We start from the raw sequence: 14,446 nt of genomic DNA, 5'->3' as shown, positions 1-14,446 counted from the left end.
CTCACGCACGTAGACAATTCTTTGTGAGTGGCTCCAATCTTGATATAATTTAGTATTGACGGTCATTGTCGGTTGTGGGTGGTTCAAATCTTTATAACATCCGTCGCCAATTTTCAAAAAAGGGACAATTTGCCTGGACACTCCCAGCGATCCATTTGACCTACTATGGGACACACGTCACTGTTGTATGTGTAGAATTTCGATCCTTTAAGATTAGTCCCAATGGCACCCAGAAGATTTTGCGAGGTCTGAAAAAATTCAACTTCAGATTTCCACACCCATAGAAAAAATCTTTGATCCACCCCTCCCCCTCCTCCCCTTAAAGACTCTGACCTTTGTACTTATGGCATTGCTTTTATATTTTTAACAATGAACTTCACACAAACCAGCTTTCAAATTAATTTTTTTTTCTCGTAATATCTGCTTTGTTTGAGCATTCTTGAGTGTTTATTTCTTCACCTAAAGTGTGGTTTATTTCCACACCCATAGAAAAAATCTTTGATCCACCCCCTCCCCCTCCTCCCCTTAAAGAATCTGACCTTTGCACTTATGGCATTGCTTTTATATTTTTAACAATGAACTTCACACAAACCAGCTTTCAAATTAATTTTTCTCGCAATATCTGCTATGTTTGAGCATTCTTGAGTGTTTATTTCTTCACCTGAAAACTAGTCAAACCTTTAAATTTATTGCACGCTCTGGAATAATTAATTCTTATCAAATATTTCTTAACAAGAATGAACAAATAAATTACATAATCCCTTGCTATAAAAATGGATGTAGAATAAAGTTTGCGCAAATTTGAAGAAATAATGTAGAAAAAAACCAGAATGAGATTATTGTATTTACAGTAAGAAAAAAAAACTTAAAAAGGTAGTAATTAAAAAGGGCTAATTGTTACTGTTTTCTTCCAATCTGTCGTCTAATATAAGAAATGCCTGGGATTATTTTGAATAAAATTCTAGATGAGGGGCTTGTGTATATTTTGGAATTATCTGAATAAGGTGAATGAAACTCAGGAATGATCATGATCCTCAGTCACATCCTGGGAAGGTATTTGAATTACATATCTCCACCTCTACCCCCTTTATAGGGCACTGATCTTTGGCGATCTTACAATTCTTTTTGTTGTAAAAGTAAAACCTTGCGAAATAGCTGTTCTGCTCAAAGACAGTTCGTTTTTTGTCATTAATTAAATAAAAAACACATTTTTTTTTTTAACTGCAAGTGAGTAGCGACATTAAAACTGAAAACGAACAGGAAATATTCTGTATATGAAAGAGGTTGTCCCCTCCTCAATGCCTCGCTCTTTACGCTAAAGTTTGACTCTTTCTCACAACCCTACTTAAATTTTTTTTTTTTAAAACTTTAGCGCAAAGAGCGAGGCGTTGAAGAGGGGACAACCCCTTTCATATACGGAATAATTTCTGTTCGTTTTCAGTTTTAATGTCACTCCTTACTTGCAGTTAAAAAAACTTGTTTTTTTATTTAATTTCTGACTGTTTTGAATTAATGCATGTTTTGATTTTGGCTCACCGCATATGAATAATTAAAACGAAATTTGCATATTATTATTTTTTTGGCTAAATGGCTTTCTCATAGTTTTGATCGGACTATTTTGATAAAAAAGGGGGTTGCGGTAGGAGGCCTAGTTGCTCTCCAATTTTTGGTGACTAAAAAAGGCAACTAGAACTTATTTTTTTTTTACGAACATTTTTATTAGTAATAAATATACGTAACTTACGAATTAATTTACGTAACAAACTTCTATATTTGTATATTTTTATTAAGTATATGAGGGGGTTCGCCCCCTCGTCCATACCTCGCTCTTTACACTAAAGCTTAAATTTTGTCTCCTGAATCACAAAGGCCGTAGAATAAATAGTTGAAATTACTAAAAATACATAGCGTAAAGAGCGAGATATTGTGGAGCAGACGAACCCCCTTACATACGTAATAATTTCTGTTCGTTTTAGGTTTTAATGCTGCTCTTTACTTCCAGCTGAAAACACTTGTAAAATTAGTTTAAAAAAAGCTTTTGTCTACTGGCGTATTTTTTAGTCATTTTGGGACATTGATCCTTTTTATTTTGAAATTTGTTTCGCTCCTATAAAAATAGCAATTTGAAGCTCATTTGGATTTTATGAAGAGCTTAAATATAAAGAAATTAAGCAAAGCTCTGACGAATTTCTTGGCAAATTACCACTAAAAGTTGTCCATGGCCAAGAGTCGAAGATAAGCCAGATTTAAACACAAATAAAAATATAGGAAAATTAAGAAGCAAAGACGAAATCAACAACAAACTGGACTAATACATTAAGGTAGAGAATGCAGAACAACTGAGGTTTTGCGATTTAGCCTTGTTTCTGCGCTAAAGGAATTAAGAGCACCGGGGGTAGTTTAATTTCATCCGAGACAATATAGCTCCTCTATTGCACAATGTATTACTGCAAATATAATAGGCCAGTTCACCATTCCACAGTTTGTGATTCATCTCCGATGTTGACAGAAAGTTAAGCCATCCTCTGAGAGTGGAGTTGCAGTGATTCGATTACTTTGATTGTTACAGTTGTAGTTGATTTGAAAGTTAGGGTTCAAATTCGTTAGTTCACCATTCCACAGTTTGTGATTCATCTCCGATGTTGACAGAAAGTTAAGCCATCCTCTGAGAGTGGAGTTGCAGTGATTCGATTACTTTGATTGTTACAGTTGTAGTTGATTTGAAAGTTAAGCCATCCTCTGAGAGTGAAGTTGCAGTGATTCGATTACTTTGATTGTTACAGTTGTAGTTGATTTGAAAGTTAAGCCATCCTCTGAGAGTGAAGTTGCAGTGATTCGATTACTTTGATTGTTACAGTTGTAGTTGATTTGAAAGTTAAGCCATCCTCTGAGAGTGAAGTTGCAGTGATTCGATTACTTTGATTGTTACAGTTGTAGTTGATTTGAAAGTTAGGGTTCGAATTCGTTCGAAAAATTGATATTGGATTCGAGAGATATCTAGAGAATCTTAATTGAAGCTGGAGTGTTTTAGCCCATTCTTGCTTGGTTTCGTTCACCATGGTTACTCGAAAGAGATTACTCATATTTCCCTGTATGGGACTATTGTTCCTGAATTCTTTTAAAAAGGTTCTTAAAGATCCGGGTTTGTGCTCCGTTTAAAGTATCTGACCAGTTCTATTGCATTTCAGTCAAAGATTGACTTGAAACCCTGATTGATTATTAATTGGTTGATTAGATTAGATTGATTTTGAATTGTATTTAGTTTTAATTAGGACTAGATTTATTAGATTGGTTAGAATTAATCGTATTTGTCCATGGACGACTGCTCTTGTGCGTTTTGCGGATATGTAGAATAGATGCAATTTAAGGCTGTATAAAGAGTATATTACGGTCATGACGTGTTCACGAAGCCCGTGGTTTGTAAACACAGCTTGAGGACTCTACGTCCTTTTCGTCCTTTGCCCCCCTTCCTCAATTAGTATGCGGATGTAGTTTTTGGACTTTGAAATGTCCTTTAAATTGTAGAAGTACCAACGTTTTATTCGTTGCTTATGGTAGTGAATATCTTTACTTTTGTGCATTTTAAAGGTATCTTGAGGGAAAAACATGCTGTCAAAAGAATAAAATTTTTTGAGAAAACAGTTGAACTTCTTGTCAACAATTTGATCATTTCTATATGCGCCATTACCAGGCTGGTTTAGATTTCATGTATAACTAGTCATTTAAACTTGTAACCTTCCGTCAAAAACCATACCATTTTTCTTACTTTGTTTTGTCTGTTGGAAGGCAAAAAAAGCGAAAATCTGCAGTTGCAGTAAATGATTATTCTTTGGAACCAACACCTGAAATATCAAACTTGATAAGATATGAAAATCTACAACCCGGACCATCAATTGCGACAACACAAATACGGGCAGCTAAAGCAAAGGCCATTGCTAAATTGTCTGAAGTAATCAAATGAAAATGTCAAAAATGAAAATCAAGAGCAAAGATACGGGTGATTACAAGATATCTGAAAACGACAATTAGAACGTGTCAAAAATGAAAATGAACAGCAAAGACACACGCAATTAGAAGTCATGGGACACCGAGCAAATGAGCGAGTCAAAAATGTAAATAAAGAGCAGACACACACGCGACTAGAAGAAAAGTGGCGGTGTGTCAAAAATGAAAATGAAAAGCAAAGACACGCAGTTAGAAGACGTGCGACACGAAGCATGTGAGCGAGTCAATGAAAATCAACTGGACAGCGAGAATCAAAACGTGTCGAAATTGAAAGCGATGGTGATTGGGTTTGGGATATGACATGGATAAGGTCATCAATGCCTACCATGCTTTTGTTAAAAAACAAAGGTTCGGCGAATGTATTTCATAATGACGAAATACAAGCCGAGATAAAAAAAGGATACGGCATTAGACTTTACAGTCCGTACCGGCGGTGCTGATCTCCGTTTCTTGGCCCTTTAGCCAGGAAGTGCAATGGGGGGTTGGGGGCCAGCCATCCTGTGCTTTCGCACACCCTTCCTGTTTACCTTCCCCAGATTTCTCCAGGTACCCATTTAGAGCTGGGTCGACTCTGGCTAAGCTTACAGAGTCACGCCATTGACCCCCGTCCCAAACTGAAGAATTGGGTACACTGGGATTCGAACCCGCGTCCTCTCAGACAAGGGATCCCGAATCCAGCGCACCAACCCACTCGGCCAGGACGGCTCGAGATAAAATGAACCAAACAAATTGAAAATGATAGCGATGGTTATTAGGTTTTGGATTTTGACATGATAAGGTCATTAATGCCTATCATATATTTGAAAATCAAAAACCTAGACTAGATAAATCGTCGGAAGAAAAATAAGTTTTTGTCCCACCACCTTAACAATTAAAAGAAACAAAGGTTCGGCGATATGTCTTTCATAATGACAAAAGACAAGTCGAGGCAAAAGAAGAAGGTTCTGTCCCATCACCTGAAAAACTAAAAGAAACAAAGGTTCGGCGATATGTCTCATAATGACAAAAGACAAGCCGAAACAAAAGGTGAAGGTCCAATAAAAAAAGAAGTAATTTTGCAAAGGCACTACTTCTAATTTAAGGTCCAAATGGACGTCATGACAACAAGAAAAGGCTCAAGTTGTCTGCGTTTAGAAGACAAGCAACAGTGATAGTCCATATATAGAAGTCTGCCGTGTGCCATGTGCCAAATATATATATATATATATATATATATATATATATATATATATATATATATATATATATATATATATATATATATATATATATATATATATATATATATATATATATATATATATATATATATATATACTTTAGTGCTCTTCTGTTGACTTGCAGCTAATATGTTTAAGCTAAAAACTTCAAATATTCTGGAAATAATACTGAAGCCATGAGAATGCAAATCTGTACGTATAAATAAGAAAAAAATCTTATGCTGGAAATCTGATGTAGTGGGAAAGCAGTATTTGCATAAACTACATTACATAAACATTTCTTTTGATTTAAGTAACTTCAAAATAATCAAACTATTTTCGTATATTTTTGATAAAATAAGGAAAAGTTGTAATTAAGATTATAAATAGCAAAGTAACAAGCTACCAACGGGTGCTCAGGAAGTCAACTGACTTTTGTGTGTGTGTTTTTTTTTTTTTTTAAGAAAATTAATATAATTACAGTTAGAAAAATTAAACCCTTTTATATGTTGATTTATAGCTAAGTTCAATAATTTTTTTTCAAACCAAACGGCTTTAAAAATAAATAAATAAAAGAGATAAAAAAAAACTGAGAAGAAGCGAAACGCAGGAAAAATAACTTAGGCGGAATCATGAGTTTCAATATAATACCTGAAGATGGTCATTACCTGACATCAATAGACGCTTGTGTAGGGAAAAGTGGGTAGATACGTGTAGCTGGTTAAATGTCGGCAGACGAAAATTAGGTGAAGCTCGGTACAAACAAGCTACAAGACACGTAACAAGGCAGTTTATGTAGGAAACGTTGAGAACCATTGTACGTCCCCTAAGTTTATGTAGACCAACAGTGTGAGAAGACACACCCCAAAATATCGGTGCAGTATAGAGTTATTTTCACCTGTTTTTGTGTAGGACACGTCTAGTTTAATGATGAAAACTATAGACTGTAATATGTGTTTTGACTTTGGACTTGTGTTTTGCTAATTATACATTTATTTTTAGTATATTTATTTATTTATAAATTAATCTCCTTCTTGCAGATTTGGTGGGCCGTTTGTTCTCCAATTAAGCAGGGAGACTTCATATGAAGATTTACAGAAGCTTTTCCTCAAAGAAATGTCTTCCATGATAACCCACAGAACACTTGTGACAAGACAAAAGGTATGTGAGGAATTTCAATAACAACGTATATAGTACAGTCAATCTAAATTAATTTTAGGGGTTGCCTCAAACAATGTGCAATAGTTTTGATTTTGGCATGACTCGAACCGGAAAAAAATTCCCTGCAACATATACAAAATCGGTCAAAATTGGTTGAAGCGAAATTGACGTTTTTTGTCTTTTCTTCTAAAATAACGACTTGGAAAAAAATTAATTTGCACTTCTAAAAAGTTAGTGATAAGAAAATCTGGTCCGTAGATCACGAATATGGACTCAGTTTTGTTTTGTGACTCTCCCTTAGTCGTTTGCCTCCCCCCAAAAAAAAACAGGTGCAAGATAAAGCTTGCTTTAATGCACGTTGGATATTACACGAAGCCGGATCCAGGCAGAGAAAATTTACACTTCCCATGCCGAAATGCAAGGATAAAGTTGTGTCCTAATATATTGAATATTTTGCCCCCCCACACGCCAACCCAATCAAATAGATGGTTTTGCACACATTTTAAAATTGTCCCGCATCTGTTCGCAAATGTTCTTCAACACTCTCGGTGAGAAATTATACAATAGCAAGAAAAGCTGACCCATTTTGCCGACATTTGAGCTTGAAAGAACTTTTAATCAGTACGCTTACTGATCAATTTTGGCTTCTAGTTAACTTTTTAGTTACATTCAAGATCCAAAGTTGGTTTTGTCAAGCTGAAATCCAAACCTAGCTAAATAGTAAAAGGACGTGATGGGTGTGTTACTATTAGCCATCAAAAGTAAGGATACACTTTTTTGTCAATGAATACTGCATCTTTACTAGAAAAATTGAGAAATATGGGAGATAACCGCAACTTTATGATTATACGTACTGTGGGACAAGAATATCTTGCGAAGTTGTCAAAAGCATCTGTAGAGATTGCTGTTCTTAATACCTTAAAGCGATCAGATTCTAATACACACGAAGCCCTGTTTTACATAGTCGAGGTTGGGGTTCAACCGGACATAGGTTTAATCGGACACAGGTTTAACCGTACACAGTCAATTACTGAGACACCATTGGTGAAAAATTCTACAAAAATTAGTAAGAATGCCTTCTAGCCTTTCTCTCTCAAATAAGAATTCCTAGTTTGGTTGATTAATCCTTTCCAAAGTTAAGCTACAATAGCTTTTTTAGGTAGGTCAATTTTTTTCTGGCACCTTGAACATTGGTGTTTGGAAACTTCATTTGCAAATAATTTTCGACATGCTCCCTATCCTCGAAACAGCTAGTCACGACAACTAAACGAAGTCGATGAAGTCATACCTGCAGCTGATGAACAGACCTGAACTTACAAGCCCAGCACTTTTCCAGTCTTTCAAAAAAGGTTTTGCACGTTGTGAGAAGATCGGACAAATTTTTGGCCGTTTTTATCTACATATTTGATCATAGAACAAGTACTGATGAGAAGTCTGAAAATGACACCCGGATTGACTCCAGGTAGAGAAATGACGGAAGTACAGAGACTTCAGTGGGTAATTGACGTCCAGCCTGTGCTCACGTTAATCTTCTGATACTAGAACTGATAAATATTTCGTATCACACACGCAAAGAGTCTAGTATTTCAGGGCAGGAGAGGGACTGCAAAGAAACACGAATAGTTATTGACTTTACCGAGCAGTCGTCTCCTTTCGAGGGTTATCACTTCGAAGACTTGCTACTAGCATGACTGCTGCAGATAACTGGAACGCCGACAAAGCAGTGAAAGTCGGGAAGAAGATTCTTGACGAAACGGTAGGTAAATTTCTGAAGGAGTATTCGTTCAGACGGAAAGATCAGGCAGTCTTTATGACAGCGAAGCAAACGAACAGGGGAGAAATCCACCGCTTAGGTTCTTCATTGTATGGGCGAAGAATCTTCATTTGAATGTGAACTTTGATCATATCCTGTGTGGCTTTTTCGTGATTATGACACGTTCCGAAAGCCAAGCTAAATAAACCAGAGCTAGCAAAAGCTATTCAGCCACTTTCAGAACTTTATCTATTGGGGAAAAAACATAGTCTGAATTGCACCTACGTCTTAGACGGGGGTGCGTTGCTTCACAGGATTCCCTGGGCGAAGAAAGAAACATATTCGGAGATCAGAAACCGATATTGGAACTCTGTTTGGGCCAAATATACAGACGTCATTACTGTCTTTGATGAGTACGACATCGCTGATTCAACAAAAGATATGACTCATCTTAAGCGAAAAAGTGTCACTGGACGGGAGGCCCAGAAATGAGACTGACCACTAAAAAAGAGGAATATCTTTCGTGTAAAAAGAATAAAGTCCGTTTTGTCAATGTACTTTCTGATTATTTACCAGGCGAAGGTCGAGAACCGTCCAAGGTAAAGCTGACGATACCGACTTGTTGGTCTTGTTACTTTATCATTGTATTCCTGAGCACCACAAGGTCTACCTGCACATTGAGCCTAAGCTAACCACTTCAGGTCTAACTTTGGACTCCGGAGTCATTGTTAAGAAGATTGGGACTAAAACTTGCAAACCACTTCCTTTTGCTCGCACAATTATTGGCTGTGACAACACTGCCCCTCTGCACGGACTTGGCTAAAGGACGTGCTTAAACGGCTGAGAGACAACGAACAGTTTAGGTAAAATGCCTAAACGTTTTCTTAAATTAAAAAACTTTTTTTTAATTGATGTTTCGAAAGTAGAGATTAAAGCAGCGGAAGAGGCTGCACTTTCTATGCGCAGTGGAAAATCTACTGACAATCTTGAGAGTTACCAACGCTGAGTCTTTCAGCAGAAAATAGCAACGTCTGCAACTTTTGTCCATCCCCAGGATATACCTCCTGTTTCAGGTGCAGCGAAATTTCACTGTTTCTGAACCTATCTACAAGTACAAGATTGGATTCGGCGTGAGAGCCCAGCCGCTCGAGAACGGCATGTTGTATCCTCACGGATCGTCCAACGACTCCAAAGAAAATTCTTACCATCATGAAGTATGGTTGTAAGGGATCCTTTGACAGCGACCGGAGCAGCTCTCATCGAAATGGCATCGAATGCGACATTGCTTGCAAATTTTGCAAAGTAACAAGTTGCTCTAATGCTCATATCGAAACCGAAGAAGAAATGTGATTAATTGAATAAATGTTATGAACCTCCAATCTTTTTTGCAATTTCAAATTACCGGCGATTTTTAGTTTAAATTAAAATTAATGATTTAGCTAGTTGTGACAAGTTACTTATTGGATTCCAAGAATTATGGATGGTCGCATTTAGGGTGGAGGGTAAATTAATATGGACGTTTCTTCTTTTTTGCACTAGCAGTCTGATTTTTTCCTCAATGAATTCAACTTTGCGTAATGTCTCTCTCAAACCTATATCGACGCTTGATTAATGGGTGGGAGGGGGAGGGGGCTGGACTAGTGTATTCAAAACAAAAAAGTGCATAATCGTGATCTATGTACCAGATTTACCTATTACTGACTTTCTATACGTGCAAATTAAGTTGTTTTTAAAAACTCGCCATTTTAGAAGAAAAGACGAAAAATGATGGATTTCGCCTCCTCCGATATTTGCCGATTTTTTATGTGTTGTGGAAATTCCTTTTTCGGTTCGAATGGTACCAAAATCAAAACTATTGCAATTTTTTGAGGTTAAATCTTGGATTGGCTCTACAAATATGACATTTTTCTGCTGTTCTACTGCTTCTTGCATACTAGTGTCTACTCTCTGTTGATAGTTCGAGGTGTTCGGAAAGGGACTTACAGAGTACTAATTTTGTAAGATACGGCTTTCTACCCTATGGAGTATTAACGGCATCTGCTACGTTTTATGACAGAATTAAATGAAATAAAAACTTTTTTTAGTGGAAAACATTTTTTTTAACTGAAAGTAAGGAGCAGCATTAAAACTCAAAACGAACAGAAACTATTCCGTATGTAAAGGGGTTTCCCTTCTCCTCAGTACCTTGCTCGCCATCCTGATGTTTTTTAGCAATTAAAAAAGCTTCTTATTTTAATTAAACGAGCTTTGTGTTTCAAGAGTCATTCTTAAGCAATTGGGACAAACAGTCAAGCTTTAGCGTAAAGAGTAAGGTATTGGGGAGAAGGACAGCCCCTTCGTGTATGGAATAATTTCTGTATGTTTTTTAAGGTTTAATGTTGCTCCTTGCTTTCAGTTGAAAAAGTTTTTTGTATATTTAATTTCTGATCGTTTTTCAGTTAATTTTTGGTAAATCAGGCTTCCCCTGGGTGAAATATTCCCTCGCCTCACGGGAGACTTTTCCTTGGAAAGTTTTTCCCACACAGAATACCCCCCCACGGTTAAATTCCCTCCGGACAATTCCATATTCGCTTAAAAATATTATATGTTAGCAATGGGTAAATGTTGTAATTACAGGTATTTCCCCAGGGTATGCGGGGAGGAGGATTCATATCATCTCCAAAGCCACAGTTATTGAACCTTTCAGCTATGCTAAACAAAATGCCTATCAAAAAATTTTGGTCGGACGACTTTAGAAAAAAAGGGGCTTGCAAGGAGAGCTAACCACCCACCAATCTTTTTGGTCGCTTAAAAATGGCACTAGAGCTATCAATCTCCGATCTAATGAGCCCTCTCTCGATCGCATAGATTTATTGGTTCGATACTACCACCTCTGGGAAAAGTATACAAAAACATAATAAAATAAATAAACAAGCACCCGCGATCTTTCTTCTGAAATCCAGAAGATCGCACCCGCGATCTTCTGGCAAAAAAAAAATGCGAAGTTCTAGATTTGTCTATATAAGAGCTTGAAACCTGTTCAGTTAGGTTCTCTAATGTACTGAATCTGATGGTGACTCTATAAGATCACTCGATGTTTTGAGGATGTTTCTCCCCTTTTCCAAAAATTGGGCAAATTTTCTCAGGCTCGTAATTTTTCGTGGGTAGTATGTAGTATTAAACTTAAACCATTTGACATATTTCAATCAGCATCAAAATTCGATTTTTTCGATGTATCTATTGTTATCAAGGCTCTTGTTCTTAGAGTTTCGGTTACTATTGAGCCGCGTCGCTCCTTACAGTTTGTTACTACGAACTATTTAATTGTCTTTTTCTGTTTGATAAATGACTGTTTTGTTTAGTTCATTAAAGACATAGGATTTTTAAACTCGTTGGTAGTTCATTAATTTTTTTGATTGCGGTCGTTTCCTTCTCATTGGATAAATGAATAATCAATAGAAGATGTTTGTCGTTGAGGCTAATCTATGTTGATGAAGTTCGTTAAAAAAAAAAAAATATCACTTAGGCTATATTGTGATAGCTTAAACTATGAAGAGAAAAGGGCGGTAATTATAAGAGGTTGATGCCTGGGACGTATATATCAATATATTTGTGTGGGGGAGGGGGGGGGGGCAAATCCGGACAGAAAGCAAAAATTTGGCGAATGACATGGAAAATCAGAGAAACTATGACTTCATCGGTTAGTACAGGTCCAAAGACTCCACGTCCTTTCCATATATGTCTCGTATAAATGTCTAGTTGTTTCCTAGAAATTCGACAAAAAAAAAATTCGCGATACAAACTAATGTTTGTCTATATACCGAGTTTGACATTTTTCTGCCGTTCGAAGGTAAATGCCATTTTTTTTTGGGGGGGGGGGGGCATAGTAAAAAATGATAATAATTTTACTTAGAAGTGCCAAATGATTTTGGAAAATTCAGAATTACAATGGGGGGTTAGGTCCCGAGCCCCTATTTTTTTCATGACTGTTTAATATGTACTTTTTGCAGTTCTGAAAAATCATGGAACGTAGTTTAGGGTGAATTACAATTAGGCATGGGTTGACAGCTAAATTAGGATCTCATTGATAAAGGATGTCTTTTTCTGAGAGGAGAATATCTTTAATACATTAGCTGTTTCAATAGATTTATGATCGGAAGATAGAAGCATTTTTAGAATTGTCTTGATTAGTCATTATTGTACTAAACGATAATTACTGTATTAAATTTATTGTTGTTTTTAAATATTATTTTAGAAAATTATTTTCTGCTAAATATTTGCACTCAAAGCAATGTTTTGAGTACACCCATTAAGTGTCATTATAGATATTTTGTTTTTAGAAAACCAGAGAAATCATCATAAATGTACGGTAGTTGTTTTTAATTTTTATGTGTCTATTTTTCTTGTTCTTTGGATCCTCTCCATTTCCTTTTTTCTTTTATTTCGTTATATCGTTTTCCCACTAACACAGTTTCCCTTACTATATGTTGTTTCTTCAGCACTGCTCTTTTTCCTCAAATTCTTAGTATTTTTTAGTTTATTTGCCTTTTTGGTCCCTTCTCCCCGGAATCCCTCCGGTTTTTCCCATCCCCCTCCTCCCTCCAAACCTTGTTCCTCCGAGCTTTAATTCTGCTTTTGGAAACTGCTATTTTAAATACAGTATGAAGTCGGAAACTTATTAGTACCTCTTTTTCAATTGAAAGTGATTGGTGTTACTGGATTTTGGATTTTTATGGTTTTCATTTTTTTTTGGTTTCTCGCCTTTCCACCCTTTAATTCGGCATAACACCAAATTGCTATATTAATGAAAATATGAAGGGCTGATGTTTGTTTTTCCTTTTTGTATTTTCTTCTTCTTTTGTTAGGTACCTCCTTCTTTTGGTACCTTCTTCTTTTGTTAGGAATTCCAAGAATAGTCTATTTCGAGGTCGCTATTTCAAGTCATTCTCGGGCGGTGGGGTATTCTCAGGGATTTCCCCCTTCTCGTATTGTTATGGATGGGCTTCGAAAACTGAGTGAAGGCCGTACCTGGGAGGGTGGGGGGTTTGAACCCCCCCGTTAAATTTTATCCAAATCATAAAAATATATTTTTAACATATTCCGAAATTTTTTTTGTACTCCCCCTCCCTCCTCGCGAAAAAATCCCCCCCTGGTAACAAAAATCCTGGCTATGGATTTGGTGGAAGTTCGGGCCACAAAGGGCTGATGTTTTTTTCGTTTTTGTATTTTCTTCTTCTTTTGTTAGGTACCTCTTTTTCAAATGAAAGTGGTTGACCTTACTGGAGTGCTGGACTTGTCGGTTGTCAGCTACCTCGATCATTCCTTGCAACACCCTCTTTACATGGAGTGTGTTGATACAGCCCTGAGTATTATGGAGGACCAAAAGGATAACATAGCTGGTCCAACTCATATCAAACTGGAGTTGGAGTGGGATAAGGATACAATGGACGACTATATTGTTGAGTCTGAGGAAAGGATTGAAGATCATTCTAGTGTCAAACGTCTGACGGAAGGGATTGAAGAAATGCCCGTTACACTAGAAGAGTGTTTAGATGTGAGTATTATATAACCTTGTTGCAAATTAAGGGGGATATCTTACCCCCCCCCCCCCAAAAAAAAAAAAAACAAAACAAAACAAAAAACAACAACAACAAATGAACTTATATATATATTAATGGTCTAAAAAAAAGAAAATGATATTTGGGTATGGAAATGTCACTGATATCATTGTGATAAGATTTCTTATGAGGTAAAACGTAGTGTAGCTATTGAGATGAAATAAAGGAAAATATATTATTTTGCAAACTGTAAGTCTGCAAACCAAGATTAGAATATTGGAAGCAACAGTGATGACAGTGACCAAATATGGCTCTGAAGCATGGGTGCTCCGAAAAACGGACGAAAATATACTAGATGTTTTCCAGAGAAATTGCCTACGGATTGTCCTGGGTACCCGGCTGACTGACCGTATTTCAAACAGTAGGTTGTACGAAAAATGTTGTTCAATCCCAATTTCTAGGGCTATAATGAAAGAAATGTTGAGATGGCTAGGCCACGTTCTGCGGATGAAGAATTGCCGAAGATTGTCCTTTTTGGCCAACCAACTGGGGCTACACGGAAAGTAGGTCCTCCTCGCCTAGGGTGGGAGGATGTCATAAATAAAGATTTAAAGTTAATGGGAACTTCCTGGGAAAGTGTAAAAAGGGAGGCCTCGAATAGATTAGGGTGGAGGAGGAGCGTGCGTAGCTGTGTTGGCCTCAGGCGGCTTGGTGCTGCAGTGAGTTATTAGTAGTAGTAGTAGTTGTATTTTGTCTAAACGGAGAAAACCTAAATAAAGGAATATTGCAAT

General features: G+C 36.7%; 1 protein-coding gene across 1 annotated transcript in view; it reads left to right on the top strand.

The window, feature by feature from the left end:
• LOC136040415 (ubiquitin carboxyl-terminal hydrolase 43-like) overlaps nucleotides 1-14,446 on the top strand; it is a 92,435-nt gene that overhangs the window by 51,471 nt on the left and 26,518 nt on the right. The window contains exons 7-8 of the mRNA XM_065724689.1: nucleotides 6,245-6,365; nucleotides 13,343-13,651. Coding sequence (XP_065580761.1) covers nucleotides 6,245-6,365; nucleotides 13,343-13,651 — 430 coding nt within the window. The remainder of the gene's footprint in view (nucleotides 1-6,244; nucleotides 6,366-13,342; nucleotides 13,652-14,446) is intronic.

This window comes from Artemia franciscana, chromosome 20 (assembly GCF_032884065.1).
Source record: "Artemia franciscana chromosome 20, ASM3288406v1, whole genome shotgun sequence".
In the NCBI taxonomy this organism is placed as follows: Eukaryota; Metazoa; Arthropoda; class Branchiopoda; order Anostraca; family Artemiidae; genus Artemia; species Artemia franciscana.
This window is presented reverse-complemented; position numbering and strand designations above follow the sequence as displayed.